Source organism: Saccopteryx bilineata, chromosome 8 (assembly GCF_036850765.1).
Source record: "Saccopteryx bilineata isolate mSacBil1 chromosome 8, mSacBil1_pri_phased_curated, whole genome shotgun sequence".
Lineage (NCBI taxonomy): Eukaryota > Metazoa > Chordata > Mammalia > Chiroptera > Emballonuridae > Saccopteryx > Saccopteryx bilineata.
Window position 1 is genome coordinate 1606778 of NC_089497.1, and position 23649 is coordinate 1630426.

Sequence of the window (23649 nt, forward strand, 5' to 3'; positions counted from 1 at the left end):
GCCCGCGGCATGGGGCAGCAGCTCTCGAGAGTGGGGGCTCTCACATGGTCTAGACAGTTCCCCCGGGAGTTACTTTCTTCACATTTTCGGGGGGCTCTCACCTGATTCTTGGGGGCCAGGATGTGCCACAGACAAGTGACTCCTGCAGGGTAATCACGGTCTGGCCAGTTGGGGGTTTTGAAGGAGCCGGAAGGTCTCTCGAGGCGTCCTCCACAATACTGATCCCCTGATGTTATTAAATAGAGGGGAAGAAATCCAAGTTTATATCTTTGTAGAGGTTATCACAACGCGACCATGAGGCAAGTAGGAATTTGGGATATTAGGCGATATTATAGGAAATAAAGACGATGGCAGAAGCTCTTAAACTTTCTCTTAAAGGTCGTCCCAAAGTCTCTTCTACACAAACACACATGCGCGCACACATGCACACCCACACTCTCACACACGCATGTACACACACATGCACACATACAAGCGTACACGCACAGGCTGAGTGCTCTCTGCTACCTGACGTCACGTCAGCACAGAGCAAAGGAGTGGAGTCAGGACTATCGCTTCTTTTCTTTCTTTCATTTTCTTTTTTGGACAAATAAAGAGAAAATATTTGGGCATGCACTCATTCAGAAGTCATGCAGGCTCAACACATGGCATACATGTGAATCCGTGCCCATGGATAAAAATGGAATTAGGTGGTATAGAAAACTCTTATTACCTAAAAAACAAAGAGTTGTATGGGACACATCTTCAATAATTTTTTCCTTTCCTTTTTTTTTTTTTTTTTTTTTTTTTTAGGTGAGAGGAGGGGAGATAGTGAGGCAGACTCCTGCATGGGCCCTGACAGGGATCCACCTGGCAACCCCATATGGGGCTGATGCACGGGTTGATACTAAGCTAATTTTTAGCACCTGAGGCTGATGCACTTGGACCAACCAAGCCATCCTCAGCGCCCAGGCCAACTCACTCCAGTCGAGCCTTGGCTGCAGGAGGGGAAGAGAGAGACAGAGAGGAAGGAGAGGGGGAGGGGTGGAGAAGCAGATGGGCGCTTCTCCTGTGTGTCCTGACTGGGGATCGAACCTGGAACTTCTACCTGCCAGGCCGATGCTTTGCTCCTGAGCCAACTGGCCAGGGTTGCAACAGTGTAGTTCCATTTATCTCTCCAGCCTTTGTTCTATTCTTGTGATATATATATATAATATATATATGACATTCATTATACATATATCATATATTCCACAATGCAGTGTTAAACTGGTTTTAGTTTTGAATGGACACATGGAAAGAAATTAAAGAGAAGAATGCATCATCATTCATGTTTACCATTCCTCATGGCCTTCAATCCTTCCATACCCTTCACGTTACCACCTCCCTTCAGCTTGAGGAGCTTACTTTACGATTTCTTGTGATGCACGCGTTTAGTGAAAAAAAAAAAAAAAGTGTTGCCTGACCAGGCAGTGGCACAGTGGATAGAGCATCGGACTGGGGTGCAGAGGACCCAGGTTCAAGACTCCGAGGTCGCCAGCTTGAGTGCGGGCTCATCTGGTTTGAGCAAAGGTGAGCTTGGACCCAAGGTTGCTGGCTCGAGGAAGGGGTCACTTGGTCTCCTGAAGACCCACGGTCAAGGCACATATGAGAAAGTAATCAATGAACAACTAAGGTGTCGCAACAAAAAACTAATGATTGATGCTTCTCATCTCTCTCTGTTCCTGTCTGTCTGTCTGTCTGTCCCTATCTCTCTCTCTCTCTGACTCACTCTGTCTCTGTAAAAAATAAAAATAAATAAATAAAAAGTCTTGATGTTGCTTTCGGTTTTGAAGACTGGCTATGAATTCTGGGTTGGCACTTCTGTCCGGCACTTTGGAAATGCCGGCCCCGGCCTGCCTCCAGACGCCCTCGTTTCTGATGAAACAAGCCCTCTTTCCCTGGTGCGTCTTCTGGGTTTTATCAGAGCGCTTTTAAGATGTCCCCCCATCTTTCGATTTCTGTCACTTTTAGTTTGGATGTGCCTCCGTGCGGCTTCAGGTTTATTGATCCCATTTGAAGTCTGTTGGTCTCGGTCTGGACATGGACGCACTTCACTAAAGCTTGGTAGCTCAGAGCCGTTATTTCTTCAGATTTTTTTCCTGCACCTTATTCCCTCTGTGACTCTCTGGGATGCAAATGACCCACGGGCAGGACCACTGGACACTGTCTCACTGTCTGGAGCTGGGGCTCTCTCGTGTCAGTATTTCCCCTTCTGGTTCTTCATATCAGATCCTTTCTATTCAAAGTCACTGCTCTTGCTTCTCTCATCTCCAAGTTGCTTGTAAAAATTTTTTTCTTGTGTTTTTTTTTTTGCTTGTAAATTTTAAAATGTCAGATTCTGTGTCTTTCAGTTCTAGAATTACCATTTTATTTATTTATTTAGTATTTTTCTTAAGTGAGAAACAGGGAGGCAGACAGACTCCCACATGTGCCCCACCGGGATCCACCTGGCACGCCCACCAGGGGGCGATGCTCTGCCCATCTGGGGCATTGCTCTGTTGCAACCAGAGCCATTCTAGTGCCTGAGGCAGAGGCCATAGTCCTCAGTGCCTGAGCCAACTTTGCTCCAATGGAGCCTTGGCTGTGGGAGAGGAAGAGAGAGAGAGAGGAAGGAGAGGGAAAGGGTAGAGAAGCAGGTGAGCGCTTCTCCTGTGTGCCCTGGCCGGGAATCGAACCCAGGACTCCTGCACACCAGGTCAACACTCTACCACTGAGCCAATCAGCCAGGGCCAGCCATTTTACTATTTTTTATAGTTGCCCTTTCTCTTCTGAGGTTTTCAAGCTATTTTATATATATATGATTTCCTTTTAAGTTTTTAGACATATATCTAATCACTGCTTTAAAGTGCTGTCTGCTAATTGCAAAACATATGAGTTGTCTGGGGGGGGTCAGTTTTCACGGACTGAAAACTTTCTTTTTGCTGGAATGTAGGTGCTCTTTTCTGGTTTCCTGACATGGTGGGACAGTGGACATTATGAACCATACATTACACGGGGTCCAGATTCTCTGGTGTTCTTATAAAAATGATTTGTGCTGTAGCTGGCACTGAACTCAGCTAGACCCAAGCTGCAAACATGTCTGTCTGGTGCTGGCAGCTGCTTCAGTGTCTGTCCGTCCATCTTCTCACTGACGCTTTGGTGCCAGGCTCTGAGCCCTCCCCACTCGTGCAGAATGCAGCTGTCGGCCAAGGAAGGGGTGGATTTTATGTGGACACCGTGTGCCCCAGGCCCCCTGCAGCTCCAGCCAGGACTCCCTCCCAAACGTTCTGGCTACTCTGTCAGCCGCAGAGTCCAACCTCGGACACCCCAGTCCAGTCCTGTTGCTCGGCAACCCCAGGCTAGGTCCGACTGGGGACTGACTGCCCTCAGGCAAAAGGCTGTGGACCTAACAGATCTTGCCCTCGGCAATGACCTTTTTTGTTTTTTAAACTTAATTCCTTAAGGTTCTTTTTTTTTTTAGATTTTTTATTGATTGGTTTTTAGAGAGAGAGAGAGAGAGAGAGAGAAAGGGGGGGGGAGAGAAGCAGGAAGCATCAACTTGTAGTAGTTGCTTCACGTATGTGCCTTGACCAGGCAAGCCCAGGGTTCTGAACCGGTGACCTCAGCATTCCAAGTCGACGCTTTATCCACTGCGCCACCACAGGTCAGTCAATGCAGTTATCTTTTGAGGGCAGAGGTTTCTATCCTTGGGAACGCACGTGTACTGATGTGAAAACATCCCAGCACACGGTGTTAAATGAAAAGAGGATGTTGTGAAACAATGTGACTGCACGATCCCCCTGACGTTTTTAAAAACGACTGCGGGAGTTCTCAGCCCTCAGACTGGAGAGGCTGGAGAACCACCTGCCGTGACTGTGTCTGAGTGGGGGCTGCCATCGAACGAAGGGGTGTGTTTTCTCTAGCGGTCTGTGTACACGTGTCTACAGACCTCGTGCTTTTACTCGCTGAGTTTCCATAGCTGGATTTTTAACATATATATGGGCTTTAAAAAGAAAAAGGGAACTGATCTGTGACGGTCTCCTGGTGGTTCAGCAGCATTTATGACCTCTCTGTGGTAGAAGAGCATTCTCATAAACTTTAAATTAAAGGGGTGAATACATACAAAGTGCCGAGACCAGCGCTGACACACAGTAGGCCTTCAGTCACTGTGGTTACTGCCACAAGGTAGGGACGCACCTTTTTTTTTTTTTTTCTTTTTAAAGAGAGAGACAAGAATCTGGTGCTGCCGCTCCGTATGTGCCCCGATCGGGGAACTGAACCAGCAACATTAGAGCTGCAGAGTAACGCTCCCAGCAACCATCTACCTGACCACTATTGATGTTTCTTTTGTAGAGACAGAGAGAGGAAGGGAGAGAGAGGGGAGAGGGAAGGGAAGCATTCATCTGTTGTTCCCCTCAGTCGTGCATTCAGTGGTTGCTTCCCACGTGTGCCCCGACCGGGGATCGAACCCTCAACCTTGTCATTGCGGGATGACTCTCTTCACCGACGGAGCTAACCGGCCAGGGCCCGGGACATACCTCTTTCGTTGGGCTCCGCGGCAGAGAACGTGGCCATGAAGCCGTTGCCCGCCGTGTTGGCATCGGAGACCATCTGCACCAGCATCTTGTTGCCGCCGGACACCAGGGCCCCGGGCCGGAACGTGCCGCAGAAGCGGCCGAGGCGCTGGCCGCTGCCGTGGCCGTTGTAGACGTCCACGAAGTCGTAGCGGCATAGGCTGTCGCTCTCCAGGTCCAGGTAGCGGAAATGCAGGACGACCACTTTGCCCTTGGGCACCTGCCGGGGGCGGGGCGGGGTGGGGAGCCCGTTGGAAACCTTGTCATGAGAGCAACATGGCGGGGGGCTCCCACTCGGCCACTGGCTACGAGGACGCTTTTTCTCCTCTCCAACCTCAACTGCGCCCGACGGGGTGTGCCTCATAAAACTCAAACAGGGGTCATCTCGGACAAATGCCACTGTTTTCTAGGGCAGCGTGGGTCCCAGGCCCAGGCTTACTCGTTGATGTCATCGCTCACGGAGAACACCGGTCCTGATCGGACCTCGGCATATGCTAAAACAGTGCCAAAGAGACAGGGGAAGGGTCATGGCTCACAAATACAATGGGACAATCTCACCAGAGGGACTCTCTCTAACAAGTGAACATGGGGGAGGGGGGTATTCAACAATTGTGCAGCTAATCTCTGGATCATTCCCTCTGGGTCCTGGAAGACCCAGACCAACCACATAGACCGGCGACATTAACGCACTGGTTGAATCACCCCTTCTCAAAGCCCCCGAGCCTTCGATCCCCAGCTAGAAACACTGGTTACCAGGTAACCCGAAACACAGCACGTGGGTGGGAAGCATGGCTCCTCTCTTTCCGGTAAAACTTTTTTCCCCACGGCTTCCCCCACATAATCCTGCTGACATGTCCCTCCTTAGCCCCTGAATAGGCACGAGAACAGCAACAACAACATAAAGGAAGATGGCTGCAGAGCATGTGGCAGAATTCTCACAAAAGCCCATGCCCCGCCCCATTCCCAGCACCTTCTAATTTCCTCGTTCAAGGAGTTGAGTCATAAAGTCTTGATCAGATTCCTTTCATCGTTTTTTATCTAGACGAGGTCCCCCGCTGAAGAGCATAAAAAATGTCATTCTGTCACATCTTACGGATGACAAAGGTCGGAGATTTAAAAACAAAACAAACCCACAAGCCACACTGGTTGGTTTAGATTCATTTTATTTTATATTTTATTTTTTTATTTATTCATTTTAGAGAGGAGAGGGAGAGAGAGAGAGAGAGAGAGAGAGAGAGAGAGAGAGAGAGAAGGGGGGAGGAGCTGGAAGCATCAACTCCCATATGTGCCTTGACCAGGCAAGCCCAGGGTTTCGAACTGGCGACCTCAGCATTTCCAGGTTGACGCTTTATCCACTGCGCCACCACAGGTCAGGCGGTTTAGATTCATTTTAATGAACTGTCAGAAGACTCAAGAGTCAACTGATGCTCTCACAGAAACATGGCTCCCCATGTTGGTGAGTTCAGTGCCATGAATTCTTTTATTTTTATTTTTTTTTTACGATAAGAAGAAGTGTTTCAGGGCTATTTTCCTTTTCTGTCAATCATCACCTCCCATCCCAATGGAGAAACAGTCACGGAGCGTCACAAGAAGGGGAATGTTCTGGTCTTGCCATGGTTGCAGTCTAGAGGTTAGGAGCTTTCTCCTTCTTTCAATTTTATTTTACTTTTACTTCAGGGGTGCAGCTTGGTGGTTAGACAATCATAGACTTGACCTAGTGCCCTCTCCGTTTTTCCCCTATACCCCAAAACTGCCCCTACCCGGTGACTGCAGTATGGCTGACTGTGTTCCCTCGCTGTACAGTAAGAACTTCCCTGTGGCTCTCCCGTAACCGCCAATCTGTGCTTCTCAGTGCCTTCACCCGTGTCACCCGGCCCCCCACCCCCGCCCGTCTGGCAGCCGCAGTTCTCTCTCTGAGTCTGTGATTCTGTTTCAGTTTTGTTTGCTCATTGACTTTGTTCCTTAGATTCCACACATCAGTGAAATCCTATGGCGTTTGTCTTTCTCTGACTGACCTAGCTCACTTCCCATAGGTCCATCCATGCTGTCACAAATGTTAGAAGTTCATTCCTTTTTTATGGCCGAGTAACATTCCATTGAATGTATGTACAACTACAGTTTTTGTGCGTGTGTGACAGAGACAGAGAGGGTCAGATAGGGACAGACAGACACAAAGGGAGAGAGATGAGAAGCATCAGTTGCGACACCTTAGTTGTTCATTGACTGCTTTCTCATATGTGCCTTGACTGTGGGGCTACAGCAGACCGAGTGACCCCTTGCTCGAGCCAGCGACCTTGGGTCCAAGCTGGTTAGCTTTGCTCAAACCAGATAAGCTCACGCTCAAGCTGGTGACCGCGGGGTTTCAAACCTGGGTCCTCTGTGTCCCAGTTTGACGCTCTATCCACTGCGCCACCGCCTGGTCAGGCAGGTACAACTACATTTTTATCCATTTATCTATGGATGGGCAGACACTGGGTTGCTTCCATAGCCTGGCTGTTGTAAATAATGCTCCAATGAATATAGTCCTTCGAATTACAGTGTTTGGGGTTTCTTTGGGTAAATTCCCCAAAAGGGGAATTGCTGGGTCATCAGGCTGTTCCCTTTTTAATTATTTGAGGAAGTTGCTAGGAGCTTATCTTGATAACGTGAATATCAGGAGTTCTAAAGCCACAGCCTAAGAAATGGATAGCAGAAAATGCTACTAGAATATTAAACATTCGTGCTGAGATCTGTTACAGAACTTCCTTGTTTTTTTTTTGTTTGTTTGTCGCATACCACCTCTGCTTTTATCCCATGATCAGACATTTGTGAAAAGTGAGATACCATCTGTAACCTTGACTCTAAGCCAGCTAGCTCTCTATGAGTCACTGAAAAATTCCCAGCCAAGAAAAATATTTTGAACTCAACGAGTTCAGTTTGGATTGTCCTCGCAGGAAAAACGACTATTGGTATCCATGTGCTGATAGACATTATGGAGGGTGATTCAAAGCCATGAGACATTCCACCTAGAGATGAGTGTAGATTTAAAAAAAAAAGGGGGGGGAGGGAGGTCTAAGAATAGAGCCCCAGGGCATGCCAAGGTCATCCGGTTTCAAGGTGAGGTCAAACCACGAAAGAGATCGAGACCCTAAGTAGAAGGCAACCAGAGGGGTGGGGCCTAGAGCCCAAAGGAAGAGGCTGTGTCCAGAAGGAAGGAGCGGTCGGCTGAGTCGAGAGGAAGATGAGGACCAAGAAATGGCCACTGGGGTTAGCAACTCAAGGCCGGCGGTCACTCCGACAAAGTTGTGTCTGCGGAGCAGCAGGGACAAAGCCTGATAAGACAAACATGAAGAGAAAAGGAAGTGAGAGGAACTGGACCCAGGGAATATGGGCGAACCTTTCAAGAAGTGTTGCTGGAAGGGGATGTGAGGTCAAGACAGGATTTTACATTAGCTGGTGCTTTCTGTTTTCTTTTATTAAGTCAGAGGATGGGAGGCAGAAAGACACCTGCATGCGCCCTGACTGGGATCCACCTGGAAAGCCACCTCCGGGGCGATGCTCTGCCCATCTGGGGTATTGCTCTGTTGCTTGGCAACTGAGCTATTTTTAGCGCCTGAGGCAGAGGCCAGGGAGCCAATCTCACCTCCTGGGGCCAACTCATTTGAACCAGTGGAGCCATGGCTGTGGGAGAGAGAAAGAGAAAGAGAGGTGGAGAGTAGAGGAGGGGGAGAGGTAGAGAAGCAGACGGTCGCTTCTTCTGTGTGCCCTGACCGGGAATTGAACCTGGGACATCCACACACGGGGACCACGCTTTACCACTGAGCCAACTGGCCAGGGCTACGTGGGCTGTTTTAAGGCACATTTGCCCTCAATGGGACTCATTCTGTAGAGTTGGCAAAACAAATGGATGAAGTAAGAGAGGGAGAATGGCCGGAGAAGTGTCACTGAGCAAGCATGGGAAGACGGAGATGTGACCTCAGGCACGGTGGAGGAGGTGACCCAGACAGGAGCTTCGATGATTCTCCCAGTGTGTGTGTGTGTGTGTGTGTGTGTGTGTGTGTGTGTGTGTGTGTCTGGGTGTCGGAGAAGGCAGGGGCACGCAGGGTAGTCGCTGAGGTGGGAGGAGCCCATGAGACTTTTCTCCTGATGGCTTTTCTTTCCTCGCTGAAACAGAACGCAAGGGGATCAGCAGCAGGAGCAGGTCTGAGGGCAGCTTCGGGAGTCTGAGAACGGAGGACCAGGGTGACAAGGAACGGGGAAGCGTAGCAGGCCCGCCACGCCACAATCAGCTCCCTGGGTCTGGGTGCAGAGCGGGCAGGGAGCCGGACCTGGCCGTGGCAGGCTGGGGGCCAGCAGGGAGGGGTGTTTGCCAGCTCCCTGGGTCGGGGTGCAGAGCAGGCAGGGAGCCGGACCTGCAGTGGCGGGCTGGGGGCCAGCAGGGAGGGGTGTTTGCCAGGTGAGGGACCATGGAAGAAGAGAGAGCCAACAAGAGAGTTGAGGACGAGGGCAGGGGAATGACCGGTGAAGATGGACCATGGGATTGAGGACAGAAATCAGGACAGAAATCAGGGCACAGCGGGGTGAGCAGCCCTAGATTGTGGCGGAGGCGAGGACAGTGACCCTGGCAGCGGGCAGCTGAGGAATGGTGGGGGATCAGCTCGCTGGAGGGGGGAGGGTCATCCACGGGGACGTTGCAATTACTGTGAACCATGAGAAGGAGGAAAGAACAGTGAAGACGGTGACAGTGAACCAGGAGCCAGAAATGACAAGAAGTGGGGAAGACATTCCCGAGGTCTCTAGGTGACGGTGACACGGAAGGGCACAGGGTAGCACCATCTCCTCTTGTTGCCAAGTTCCCAGTTCTCTGACACCAAGGAGATTCTGCTGGTTCATTCCTGTCGTCAGCTGTGGAGATGGATGCAGGCCCTGGCTACTCATCCCCAGCGGGGATCCATCATCATTCCTTCTAGAAAGTTCTTCACTTGCTCCCATTGCAAGGAGACGTTGCAGCCTCCCTGAGAATGAGACACAGGACGTTCAGCGAGAGAATCCCTGTGGTTCGGGGCACGGGCTGGTCCCAACGCCCCTGGCGGAAACTCTTCGGAAGGAAGCGGGGTGGGTGTCCGCTGTAACCAGAGACCAGCGCGGTCTTGACTGGAGGCCTAGGAGAGGTTTGATAGCGAGCAGGAGGCGCCACGGACCGGTTGCTGGGGGCGCGGAGGCTGTCACTCACACGCCAGCCGCCAAGCTCGTCCAACGCCGCTGTGCCACATGATCCCAGCGTCCCAGAGGTCAGTCTGAAGGACTTCGGAAAGCTTCGTCTCTGAAGATGACCCTTCCACTCAGAGAGGCCACAGTCGGTAGCCTTGATTTTTCTTCATTAAGAAAATTGTGAGCCTGACCTGGGGTGGCGCAGGAAACAGAACACGGACCTGGAACACTGAGGTCACCGGTTCAAAACTCCAGGCTTGCCTGGTCAGGGCACATTCGAGAAGCAACCATAAACAACTAAAGTGAAGCAACTACAACTTCCCTCTCTTTCTCCTTCTCTCCCTTTCTCCCTTTCCCTCTAAATCAATAAGTAAAATCTTAAAAAAATATATTGTGAAAATATAGAACAGAACATAGATATAGAGAGTGATAGAACAAATGCCTAGGCACCAACCAGCCAGGATCGATCATTGCTTTGTCAACACCTTTTTAAGGTCTCCTTTGGTAAAATAAATTCACATTTTCTGATAAAATGAGGTTAGCTTTTCTTTGTCCTCGGCCCAGGCCCCCTCCCTCCCTCCTTTTTCGGAAGCGACCACTGTCACAAACATGGCGGGTTTCCTTCCGTATCAGCCGAAATACCTTTGTGCGCACAGTGAGTCCACACACAGCATTGTGTGTTCTGTGTTTTATAGATAATTGGAAATAGGACAACACTGTTACAATCCCTCCACAACCTGGGCATCCTGGAATTTTCTGGGTGAGGGGGAGAAATTAAAAATAAAATAAAAACCCACCCAGGGCCTTCCCAGGCTCTGCCTTCCGCCCTGAACACTTTCACTCTTCTGCCCTTTCTCTGAGCATGAGCCAGGGAAACGGTGCCAACGCCACCTCTTCCTGGAGGCAAACCCAGATTGCACCCATCCCCTCCCAGCAGTGGTCCCCAACCCCTGGGCCGCGGACCAGTACTGTTCTGTAGGCCATTTGGTACCGGTCCGCAGATAAAGAATAAATAACTTACATTATTTCCATTTTATTTATATTTAAGTCTGAACGATGTTTTATTTTTTTTAAATGACCAGCTTCCCTCTGTTACATCTGTCTAAGACTCACTCTCGACGCTTGTCTCGGTCACGTGATACATTTATCCGTCCCACCCTAAAGGCTGGTCCGTGAAAATATTTTCTGACATTAAACCGGTCCGTGGCCCAAAAAAAGTTGGGGACACTGCCTCCCAGGTGGGCTCTCCCAGGTGGGCAGCCCGCCCCTCGGTCTCTGAGCATGGCACGGCTCAACCCAGGTACCAACTCATGGTCAGTTTTCCCTGACAGATAGGGCCCTAGGAGGCAAGGGCCCCTCCCGCCTTGTCCCCTGCCTCGTCCCCCGCCTCGTCCCCGGCCCTGTCCCCCGCCTTGTCCCCGGCCCTGTCCCCGGCCTTGTCCCCCGCCTTGTCCCCCGCCCTGTCCCCGGCCCTGTCCCCTGCCTTGTCCCCAGCCTTGTCCCCTGCCCTGTCCCTGGCCCTGTCCTCCGCCTTGTCCCTGGCCTTGTCCCCCGCCTTGTCCCCGGCCCTGTCCTCCGCCTTGTCCCCGGCCTTGTCCTCTGCCTTGTCCCCCGCCTTGTCCCCGGCCTTGTCCCCCGCCTTGTCCCCGGCCTTGTCCCCGGCCTTGTCCCCAGCCTTGTCCCCTGCCTTGTCCCCGGCCAGCTGCTGGACAGCACCTGGTCTCAGGTGCATCACAAAGATGTTAAATGCAAGAATTCTTCGGAAGCCAAACGGGAAACCAGTTCCTTCTCTCAGATCAGAGGCCAAGCCACCACCTCCTGGGGGCTCTAACAGCCCCCAGCCCTGTCCGGCCGGCGGGGGGGGGGCGCCCCACCCCCGCTGGGGCTGCCGTCCTGCCAAACCTTTCTTTACAGAACGGAAGATACGTATCTTTCAAGAAGCTCTAGATTCCAAATCGACTGTCAAGGGCTCACATTCCATGCAGAAACGCCATTAGGGAGCTTTTTGGTGGCACCTGGACAAAGCTACGGGGGCTGGCGTGCGATGACACCAACCAGGGGACTCGTTTGTCTGCCCGGAGGAAAGCAATTCCGCGCTTGCGTTCCGTGTTCCTCCACAGCCGGGAGTCCCGAGAGCCAGTGCGGCAACAGTGACCTCGCTCACCCCCGCAGCCCCCGGGGGGCCTGACTGTCACAGGCGACCTCGCTCACCCCCGCAGCCCCCGGAGGGTCTCACTGTCACAGGCGACCGTGCCAAGTCTCCCGATGATGCCCACTGCCAAGCGGCTGCCAGCGAACCAAGGGGGACCGCGGTTCAGGCCGACGGGGGTTCGTTTTCAGGACACACAGTGCAAATCCAGGGCCAGCTGCCCAGGGGTGGGCGAGATTTCCGCAGGAGCGGTCACTATCCTCAGTGTCGGTGGGGATTTTTCTTCTCCCTGACTCATCACTGACTAACTGGAGCGGAGAGAGAGGTTTCCACAGCCCCGCCCATGGTTTTCAAAGCCACGTTGCAACCTCCCCCAGACTTCCCTCGTCCACGACGCGATCGCCCTGGGACGGTGAGCGTGCTCTGCTCTGAGGCCCGGTGCGTTTCATTCCACATCGAGTTCAAGAGCGCGGGAGGCAGAGTGTCGCCTCACACGTAACCCGCACCGAACCGAAACTCCACGTACAAATATACGTGCTTGGTTGTATCTCAAGAGAGGGGCCCAACGAGAAGAGGACAAGATTTTATTCACGGATAGTCAAGTAATCTTTTTATTTCTTTTTTTTTAAGGGAATCTTATAAATGTTTGAAAAATAAAAAATTTTGACTAGTGGAAATAGCATGTGATGATTTGAACTTTTTTTTTTTTATACTCTTTTTTTTTCCCCTAGAGACAGAGAGAGAGTCAGAGAGAGGGATAGACAGGAACAGACAGACAGGAATGGAGAGATGAGAAGCATCAATCATTAGTTTTTCGTTGCGCATTGCAATACCTTAATTGTTCATTGATTGCTTTCTTATACGTGCCTTGACCGCAGGCCTTCAGCAGACCGAGTAACCCCTTGCTCGAGCCAGCGACCTTGGGTTCAAGCTGGTGAACTTTGCTCAAACCAGATGAGCTTGCGCTCAAGCTGGCGACCTCGAGGTCTCAAACCTGGGTCTTCCGCATCCCAGTCCGATGCTCTATCCACTGCGCCACTGCCCGGTCAGGCTCTTGTTTTGTTTTTGGTTGGGGATTTCACCCACAAACACAACACAACACAACCTTCACACGCGGATGTCTGGGAGGAGGAAAGGCACCTTCAACCACCTGAGGCCCCGCCCAGAGGCACCAGCGGACTGGGTGACACCCCCCGCTGAAACCGGTCCAGGACTCTCCCACTATATCCGGAATAAAACCGTCCCTCACAGCCCCACACTGGGGCCGTGCCTCTTTTCAAGCACGTTCCACAAGTTACTTCACTGTGTCCCTTACAAGCAGCCTTGTGAAGTTGGCATGATTGGTATTATATAGTTTGCCGCCCAGGACACCAAGGCCCAGGGAGACTAAGGCCCTGCTACAATGATACGGCCCTGACCAGCTCTCACAGGCGTCTGTCCCTCTCAGATGACAACCCAGCTGTCCGAGAGACCCTCCAAGCCCATTTCTACCTCAGGACCTTTGCACGCAGTCTCGCTCCCCGATCGTCACGTCCGACTGTCGGCCTCCACCTCTTCATTTAGGTCTCAGCTTCAAGTTGAAAGTGTCCCCTTTCTACACAGGCCTGTCCTGAGCCCTTCAGCTGTGTCCGGTCACCTAGTCAGGAGCTGTCCCAGAGATTATTTATCACCCATCTCTGCACCAGAAGGCAAGCTCTGGAGGTCAGAGCTTGTCCGTAGCTCGTCCAATGCCGGACTATTACAGGAATTCAGAGTCATTGAATAAATCACTGGGATCCTTATTTTTTAAAAAAACAGTGTGGGCCACAACTCCTACGGCTAGTGTATACATTTAATAACAATGTAAAGTCACTCCCGGCTCAAGGCAAGGAGTACGAGCACCTTATTGGAAGGAAGAAACCGCTCAGAGTGGCTATACTGACTTCCCGAAAGCCACCCGCCCAGTCGGGTGGCAGAGCCCTGGCCCCCTGACTGCTGCCCACTGTGCTTCCTGGGGCCTGACCGCTGCCGAGGCTGTGGACATGCTCACCGGTCCTGTGTCCCCTGTCCCTGGGCGCACAGGAAGTCGACATTACCCAGCATCCCTTTCGGTTAGGGTGGCGCCATGTGACTAAGTGCTGGTCAACAGGCTGCAGGTATGAGTGGGATCCCCGCCTCCAGCCCTAGCCGTACAATGTCCTGTGCAGCCCTCTGGGGTTCTCTGTGCTTCCAGGAGGGGGTAGAGGGGTGGGAACAAGGAGATCCCCCGGGGACAGCAGAGCTAGCTGCCCAGGGAGTCACTGCCCAGGACAGCTGTCCCCTGCACTGAACTGTGGCGTGAGCACGAAGTAACCATTTGCTGTGCTGGCCACTGATGGGGGGGGGGTTGTTTGATGTGCACTTGCTGTGATTGACCACGATCAACACCTGGATAGTAGGGACATGCCCGAGTCATCCTTCCCCCAGGTCAGTGACAGGTAACTGCAGGTGATATCTACCCTGTTCTTGGTGCTCGTAAGTTCTACAGGAATCAGGAGGGTGACGTGACCACCAAAAAGCAGGCACAGTCTCAGGCCATGGGCACAGCAGCCAGTGACAGCAAACAGTCTGGAGCAACCACAGAACTGAGAGCATCCAGTAGGAACAAGGTGCACGCTGCAATTCACCCTCAAAACAACGGAGCGCCCTGGCTGGTTGGCTCAACAGTATAGCGTCGGCCCGGCTTGTGGAAGTCCCGGGTTCGATTCCCGGCCAGGGCACACAGGAGAAGCGCCCATCTGCTTCTTCACCCCTCCCCCCTCCTTCCTCTCTGTCTCTCTCTTCCCCTCCTGCAGCCAAGGCTCCATTGGAGCAAAGTTGGCCCGGGCGCTAAGGATGGCTCTGTGGCCTCTGCCTCAGGTGCTGGAATGGCTCTGGTTGTAAAAGAGCGACACCCCAGATGGGCAGAGCATTGCCCCCTGGTGGGCGTGCCAGGTGGATCCTGGTCGGGCGCATGCGGGAGTCTGTCTGACTGCCTACCCGTTTCCAACTTCAGAAAAATACAAAACAAAAACAAACAAAGAAAACAATGGAGCAAAGTACATTCCGTCATGTTTGGCTATCCTTTCAATTCTAGAGATGTTTTCAACACAAGTGAACAGAGCACAGGAAAAGCAACATTGGTGGAGATTCTTGGAGAAAAGGGTCGCCCGTACGTGTTGTCTTAAAGCAAGGCTTGGGGGAGACAGATACACAAGAGCCGGGGTGGGGGGAGACCTTTTATTTGCGAGCCCGGGGTCTTTTTGTCATGCGGCACCCACACTTTCTTCTGCGTGCCATGTGAGTCTGATGTGTGGAATGCCACAGCCTAAGAGAAAAATCTGAAATGACATTTTCAAGAAAATATTTTTGGGATCTGTAATTTCATCTGAGAAGTATGTCATGGATCAGAAACGCAAAATTATCTTTTTTTTTTTTTTTTTAAGGAATGAAACAAAACGCCCTTCCCTTCTGAGAGAAAGAGGAATCACAGTGAGGTCATAAACACATTTGAAAAGAAGAACAAGTTCAAATCAGCAGCCAGTGTGCTTGTGAAAAAAACAGGGTTTGCATGGTGGCAGCAGAGTTGCCCAAGAGAACTAACCTGGTTCTTCTATGAAAAGAAACCAGCACCCACCGTTTATGATGTAAAAGAGCATCACCGGGCCGTCCTGGAGAGTAACTGTATCCCTCCGCACCCCTATCCATCTTCTGAGTCCTCAGAGGCCAACAGTTTTATTCTTTCCACGGCCTGGGTTGGAACTGACCTTCTTGTTTCTAAGTGACATGCTTGTGCTGCTACTTCCTGGATTGTGCTTCCTCCTCGCTGACCGTCACCACCCTCCATGGCTCCATCACCATTCTGCTCAGAGCGGTGGTCAGGATGTCCGTTATTACGACCACATAAATTTAGATGACTCGCTACTGAACCAAGCTGTCCCAATTCTTTTTTGGCACGTTGTTTTCCCAGGGTGAACAGTTGCCTCGTTCTTTATTCTTACTTTTCTATGGACCTATCACTAAGACCCGTCTCGATGATGGACAGGCACTGGTACCCTATCAGCTCCATCCCGGAACCCGGGCTGCTGCCCCTGCTGCACCACCGACTCAGGAAACCCCAGGGCCCCTTCATTTATTTATTTTTCTTGCTTGCTATATTATCCCTCATTTTCCTGGAGCTCATCCTTTAGTCGTTTGATGACAAAGGGTGTACAGAGATAAAAAGTTTGAGATCTTGCTTCTCTAAGAACGTCTTTATTCTGGGCTCACACCTGTCTGCCCCGTTTGCACAGAATGGCAGCTTTAAAATAACTGCCATCGCCCGAAATGCAGAGGCTGCCGGTTCGATCCCCGGTCAGGGCACACGCAACTGTTTCTGTCTGTCTCTCTCTTTCTGCCTCTCTCTAAAAAAAAAAATAATAATAACTGTCATCATGTGGGACTGGCACTGTCCCATGGCTGCCTGACTTCTGATGGGCTGATGCTCTTTTCTTTCCCGTAAGATTCTGCCCCAACCCCGCCCTCCAGAAGTTTGCTGGATTTTGAACAAAGATGCACCATGGTATTTGTTTTTTTCCACTGATTGTACTTAGATCATTCCCTTCTTTCCATATTCTCTGTTCTCTTCTTCTAGAACTCTCACCAGTCAGACGGAGCCTGTCCGGATATATCCCCTCATTTTCTCGTCTTCGCTCTCCTCCTGTTTTTATTGTATCTTTTCCCCCTGGTCTGCTTTCTGAGTGTCTCCTTCAAGTTCACCCTCCAGCCCTTCTATGCACGTATCTGTTTATCAAGTCACTAATTTCCAAGCGTGGTTTTTCTTACTGTTTTCTTAGCATCCTGTTTCTATTTTACGTGCACAATCTCTTCGCCTGTCTCTCCAAGGGTGACGATCATTTTCGCAGTTTCCTTCTGCTCCCTGCGTCGTCTTTGTCTCCTCACAGCCCACACTGGTGCACAAGGCTGCACAAGACCTGCCCCCTTCCCTGTCTGAGCTCGGTGTCCGCCGCCTTCCCCTGAGTTCCCTTTGCTGCCTTCCTGCTGTTCCCGGTCCATGCCAGGCTTGTGAAGTCCCTCGAGGACACGAGTGCCTGTCTGCGTAGTTCCCCAGTGCCTAACCAGTACCTGTTACCGGGTAGGTGCTCATTAGATGTGTGTTAAGCTTAAGTCCAGTAAAATAATACTGTGACTTCTCATTCCAGCATCTGGCTGCATCCATAACCGTACCCACCTTCAGTCTACATCACAGCTCACAAAATAACACCGAGCAGGGAAACAATCTTGCCGCTTGTTACACTGCTCTGCAACCCAAGTTGCCACACCTGTTTTCTTGGATGTACTCCATAGTCGTGAATACGTACCTCGGGTCAGTGTGAAAATCACTATTCAGCCAGAGCCAAGTATTGTCACCAACAGGATGACAATTTCACTGTTCATTCATCCTCATAAAATGTGAAAACTTCCACCTACTATGTTCTTGTTTTTATAATCAAGAGATTTATGGCCTAAATGAAATTAAATACCTGGCCCTGGCTGGTTGGCTCAGTGGTAGAGACTCAGCAGGCGTGTGGAAGTCCTGGGTTTGATTCCTGATCAGGGCACACAGGAGAAGCGCTCATCTGCTTCTCCACCCCTCCCCCTTTTCTCTCTCTTTCTCTTTCTCTCTCTCTCTTCCCCTCCCAACAATGGCTCGATTGGTCCGCAAGTTGGCCCCAGCAATGAGGATTCATCTCAGGTGCTAAAAATAGCTTGATTGCTGAGCAACTGAGTAATGGTCCCAGATGGGCAGAACATCACCTCATATGGGGCATGCTGGGTGGATCCGGGTTGTGGTGCGTGCGAGAGTCTGTATCTCTGCCTCCTCTCCTCTCACTTTGTTTAAAAAAAATAGAAATAAGAAATGAAATACCTAAAACTTAAACCCAATGCTGAATATGATATTATGTTATAATGCTAGTTCACTCAACAAGCCTACAAATGTTAGAATATGTTAGAAGAATAATTGAACCTCATCTATACACCATTCAGCCTCATGTTACTTTACATTTTTATAGGCTTTTGTTGGCTCTAAAAAAAAAATTAGTATTTTTCCTAAAGTTAATTAGCTAATAGACTATGCTCTCTTAGTCTGTACTGTTTGTCTTCCTGTTTAACTGTTGGCACGTTCCAGTCCATAACAGGTGTGCACATCAAGTTCACAGCCTTCCGAACCAGCATGAATGTCGCATCGTGGTCCAACTGCACGGACAAAAAGTGTAACCTGCACCGGTACCGCCTGCGGTGGGATGTCAGCGTAGAGAGGGGCAAGGGGAGCTTCCCTCCAGGAAGCATCCGGAACGTTCGCCCTCACCCGTGCAGGGGCGGGAAGAGTCGGACACTGACATTAAACCCACGACGGTAGGCTGCCCTGTTTGCGTCACGATGTTGTCCCGCTGACTGACAGTCACCCAGTACAACCCCGGGGCGGGGGCAGACAGCACACACAGAACACAGCCAGAGACGCAGAAGGGCGGACACAGGGCGAGACCATCTCTTTCAACCGCAGCATTCTACCAACTCCGAGATCTTACAGAGCAAGTCCCCATCTCCAGATCTGTCTGGCGGTCAACGGATACTTTTCTGCAGAAACTATTGCTTCTGTGTGGTTCTGCCTAGAGGTAGGTGGTGGAGAAACTGCCCCATACACTGGTTCATTTCTTCGTTCATTCATACATACATTCTTTCCGTCACTCAACTCCCATTGCATGTGTCCAACACGGTGTTAGCTACCTGGCAAAACAGAAAAAAAGTCATCGCCAACACCATTACCTGAGGACTGCTCGCCCCAAGCGCTGTGCCCAGGGCCTTTCTCCGACTGCCCCTTCCATCCTCACGTCACCCTCGCACGGCAGGTCCGACCACAGTGTCAACCTCAGAAAGTTCTGGAAACCCCCATTGCATTCCCAGTGAAGGTCAGCATGCGTCCCCGATGCCCATTGTTGTTCTAGTTGCCAGAGGAATGCCACAGGTGTAACCCTCTATCCTGAACCCAGTCACCCTGAGCCACTGGTACTCATGTCTGGGACACCTCCCTGACCAGCGAGAGCCACCTCACACCTCCTCCAGCCCTGGCCGGGACATAGTTTTAAATGAATTAATACATTACGATTTCTTCCCAAGGTCCGCAGTAGCCCTGGGTCTTTTGGATGGTGTGTAGTGAGCACTCAGGCCCCCTATCCACTACTGATCTGTTTCTAGGAGCACAAAGCAGCCTCAGAATCACCACTGACTTCCCCGTGTCCTCATCAGCCTGGTCCTGGGGCAGCCCACGGCTGGCTCCACACTGGGGGACACACTGCTTCATTACGTGTCGTGCTCAGGAGTGCCCTTGGGGTGAGGTGGTGGATGAGAGGTGACATTTAATGGCAGAGGCTTGGGCACCTCTCATGCCACCTCCCCATTTCTGTGTGGCCGTTTCATCTATGTGTAGATGTTTATATTGGTGGTTTCCCGGACACCAGCCCCATGGGCTCTCGTTGTCTTACAAACTGTGTGCCTGAAGACAACACTGCTATTCTCCCCAGTGGCTAGCCTAAAAAAGTCACAGTGTCCACAAAAGCCCCACTGCTGGTGTGGAGAGGGCTGCTTCGTGGGGAGAGCTGCTGCGTGGGGAGGGGCTGCTGCGTGGGGAGGGGCGGCAGACACGCTGATGGCGCGAATGGCATTCTTCATCGGATCAGGGACTGGCAATGCACATATCAAGCTCCTGTGCAGCAAGGGACTTGGGACAGCGGCCATCCACAGGCATGCTTTCCTAATTCCAGGCAGAACAATGTGCAAAAAAAGAGAAACCTTCTTAAAGCAATTAACCAATGAGACTGCTCTCTCTTTTCTTGACTGTCAGGACTGGATAGATTTTCTTTTTTTTTTTTTTAAGTGAGAGGCAAGGAGTCAGAGACAGACTCCCACATGTGTCCCAACTAAGATCCACCCAGCAAGCCCCCTACCAGGTGATACGCTGACCATCTGGAGCTGGTGCTCTGTTGCTCAGCAACTGAGCTATTTTTAGCACCTGAGGTGAGGTCATGGAGCTATCCTCAGCACCTGGGGCCAACTTGCTTGAACTGATTGAGCCATGGCTACAGGAGGAAAGAGAGACAGAGAGAGAAGGAGGAGGGGTGGAGAAGAAGATGGATGTTTCTCCTGTGTGCTCTGACTGGGAATTTAACCCGGGACTTCCACACACCGGGTTGACACTCTACTGCTGAGCCGACAGGCCAGGGCCAGGACCTGATAGATTTGTAAGATTTCAAAGTCACGGTACAATTCAAACTCACCCACAATTCCACATCACACCTTGAATTCTTCAGGAGGGCAAAGGATGTGACAGTAAAAAAAAAAAAAAAAAAAATTAGTCTTTTTAATAATATGTTCTTAAAAACTCTTTCTGGGTTTCTAACCTCTATTATACACCTTCTCAATGTATGTAACGGAGGGGTTTTCAGTGCGTTATCTCTGTGCTCCATTAAGACAGGGATGTTTCAGAAAGGAATGACCTTTTTCGGTCATTAATACAGTAAAGAGAACCTCTTTCAGAAAAAAGAAATACCCAGTGAAGACTCCATTTTCATGTTTTGTCATTTCCTTCTCTACTCAGTTAGCCCTCTCTAAGGCATCTGCCTGAGCATTGCACTGAAAATACAAGTAGTAGCCTGGCCACGTGGCTCAGTTGGTTAGAGCATTGTCCCAACGTGCCAAGGTTGTGGGTTCGATCCCTGGTCAGGGCACATACAAGAATCAACCAATGAATGCATGACTAAGTGGAATAGCAAATAGATCTCTCTCTCTCTCTCTCTTCTTTCCTCTCTTGCTAAAATGAATTAAAAAAAATAAAAATACAAGCACTACAAACACATTTATAAAACATCAGGTGTTCAATCAATAAAAACATATTTGATTTCCACGTGAAAGAGCATAGGAAGACAAGCAGCAGAAACCTTTAGAAGCAAAGGAGGAAAACTCAACACATTTAGAAAAAAACAAAACCAAACCATAAAAAACTGGATGGAGCCTGACCTGTGGTGGCGCAGTGGATAAAGCGTCAACCTGGAAATGCTGAGGTCGCCGGTTCGAAACCCTGGGCTTGCCTGGTCAAGGCACATATGGGAGTTGATGCTTCCAGCTCCTCCCCCCCCTTCTCTCTCTCTCTCTCTCTCTCTCTCTCTCTCTCTCTCTCTCTGTCTCTCCCTCTCCTCTCTAAAATGAATAAGTAAAAAAAAAGTAGAACAATAAATTTAAAAACAAACAAACAAACAAACAAACAAAAAACTGGATGGAGGACCCAGTGGAATATGTCCCCTCCTTGCTTATTTATTTAGGATTTATACTCCTCCTGCTTCCCAGAAGGATTGAGGCAGCAAGGAAAATGTTTTCATTTTTCCCTATCTTACCTCCTGAAACCCAACTGGGACAGTTTAAATGTCATCAAGAATCACAAAGTCTCTGAATTGTACTCTATTATTTAAAACATGATACAACCCACCCACCCCCACCCCCGCCCCAGCTATGGTGCTCTTAGGCTGATCAGTCAGGGCTCAAGCCTGGTCGTTCAGACTTTCTCTGTTAATTATAGTCATCTCTACTGAGGAATCAGATGTCAATCATATTAACTCAAGCACTGGGTTAAATTATTATCCAGGCAGCTGACCTAACTGAGCTTAGTCCAACAATGCATACGTTACACTTTCTTTAAAAACAAAACAAAACCGTAGTTAAGGTTGGTATTTAAGTCTCTTGGATAATGCTAAATCCTACATGTAGTTTAAAGCCAGGAAATATGTGTTTAAGGCCAAAATTCCATTCCCTATCTCTCCTGAGCGCCTATGCCAGGCATATAATAGTTACAGTAATTTTAGAATCCCTTGCTATGCCCTTAGGTATAATTGACTTAAATATTGAGTTCCTGTTTATATTCACTACTTGTTTTCTCAAATGATATACCTCGCACTGATCTTACCGGAACATCACTATATGTTTCGATTTCTACACACCCCATGGCCCACCACTGAGGAATTTCTGCTCATGAAGCCACATGAAGGTGATCATGAAGATATAAATCCCATCATATTTTTAATCTATTACTTCTTTAAATAAAATAGGAATGTCACTTAAATTTAATCAGGCTCTTTGGAACATGGGTTCTGCGTGATGACTTTAACATACATTAATAACATCACTCCCAAGGCAATGGCCCATAACTGTTTATTAGGCATTTTTGGGAATATCCAGGAGTGTATGGTAAATAGCTCTGTGCCATCAGACAAGGGCAGTGGTTCTCAACCTGTGGGTCATGACCCCCGGCGGGGGTCGAACGACCAAAAGGGGCATAGAAACAATTTCTCCAGTCTTAGAGTAGTAGACAGGTGTAAAATGGGTCATAGCATCTTCTATTATTTGCATGAGGCAGTAAATATTTTCATCTTAAGTGACCTAAGACCTTTAACAATTTAAATAAATGGAAAGAAGCCTGTATTTCAAATTGTCCATACTGAAAACCACTTAGAGTGAACATCGTAATTATCTACATATGTGACTACTACGGATGCTCTTGTCTACTCCTTACCCTATTATAAACTCCCGGAGAACAGAAACGATGGCTGGTCTTTGTACCCGCCCTGGGCCCAACCCAATGTGTAGCGCATGGTAGGTACTCAATAAGAGCTGAATAAATGTTTATCTGTTTGCTAAATAAGTGTGTAGTGGTGCATCTGTGTCACTGAGCCAGAAATTTTGTGCTTCTCACGCCATTTGCAAACATAACAATATTCAGGCACTGTACAAGTTCTTTATTTCTTTTTTATTTTTTTTTGAAAAGCTTAGTTTTTAAAAAAATTTTATTTATTTATTCATTTTAGAGAGGACAGAGAGTTAGAGAGAGAGAGAGAGAGAAAGGGGGGAGGAGCAAGAAGCATCAATTCCCATATATGCCTTGACCAGGCAAGCCCAGAGTTTTGAACCGGTGACCTCAGCATTCCAGGTCAACGCTTTATCCACTGCGCCACCACAGGTCAGGCCAAGTTCTTTAGACCTCAGTTTCCCCACTTAATGAAAATGGGCACACTAAAACGTATCCCTCACAGAATTGGAGGCAAATGAATAAAACAATACAATATATTTGAAGTGTAGACCCTGAGAAAGAAGATACTTACTAAAAAGGGCTCCCAGGGGCTAACTGGACTCAAAAAAAAAAAAAAAGACCCACGCACAAAACAGAGAGCCTGGCAGCCGTTTCTCCACAACGACCTCTCATGCAAACTGCACTTCAGGGAAAAGCCTGCACCAAATGATCTGCTCGCACTGTGCTCCCAGCACCTGAGCCAGCCCTTATATAGAGGAGTTCCAGAATCCTATTTCAACCAATAGGACTGAGGCTTTACCCATCCAATCAGAGCTGTGCAGCTGTATTCCTCCCCAATCAGCTTCTTCACTGACCAATCAGAGTGGCTTCATTCAGACCAATCAGGACTGTGCCTTTAGAAACACTCAAACTGCGAGATTTGGAGTCCTCATTTGCATGAGAGCAGACCAATCAGGGGCCAGGGGCGGGGGCTTCTGTCTATATAAGGCAGTTCTCCTAGGGCTGTGGGAGACTCATTTTGCCTTTCCAAGGAAGACGGTTTTTCTGGGGCTGGAGCTGAGCTGCTGAAGCTTCAACAGCAGAGCAGAGCAGGTGGGACCAGATCGGAACATACCAGCCAGACT

General features: G+C 49.8%; 1 protein-coding gene across 1 annotated transcript in view; it reads right to left on the reverse strand.

The window, feature by feature from the left end:
• The window catches only part of PCOLCE2 (procollagen C-endopeptidase enhancer 2), a 52841-nt gene that overhangs the window by 16102 nt on the left and 13090 nt on the right, over positions 1 to 23649 (reverse strand). The window contains exons 3-4 of the mRNA XM_066241579.1: positions 4539 to 4794; positions 102 to 226 (exon numbers count right to left, since the gene is read on the reverse strand). Coding sequence (XP_066097676.1) covers positions 102 to 226; positions 4539 to 4794 — 381 coding nt within the window. The remainder of the gene's footprint in view (positions 1 to 101; positions 227 to 4538; positions 4795 to 23649) is intronic.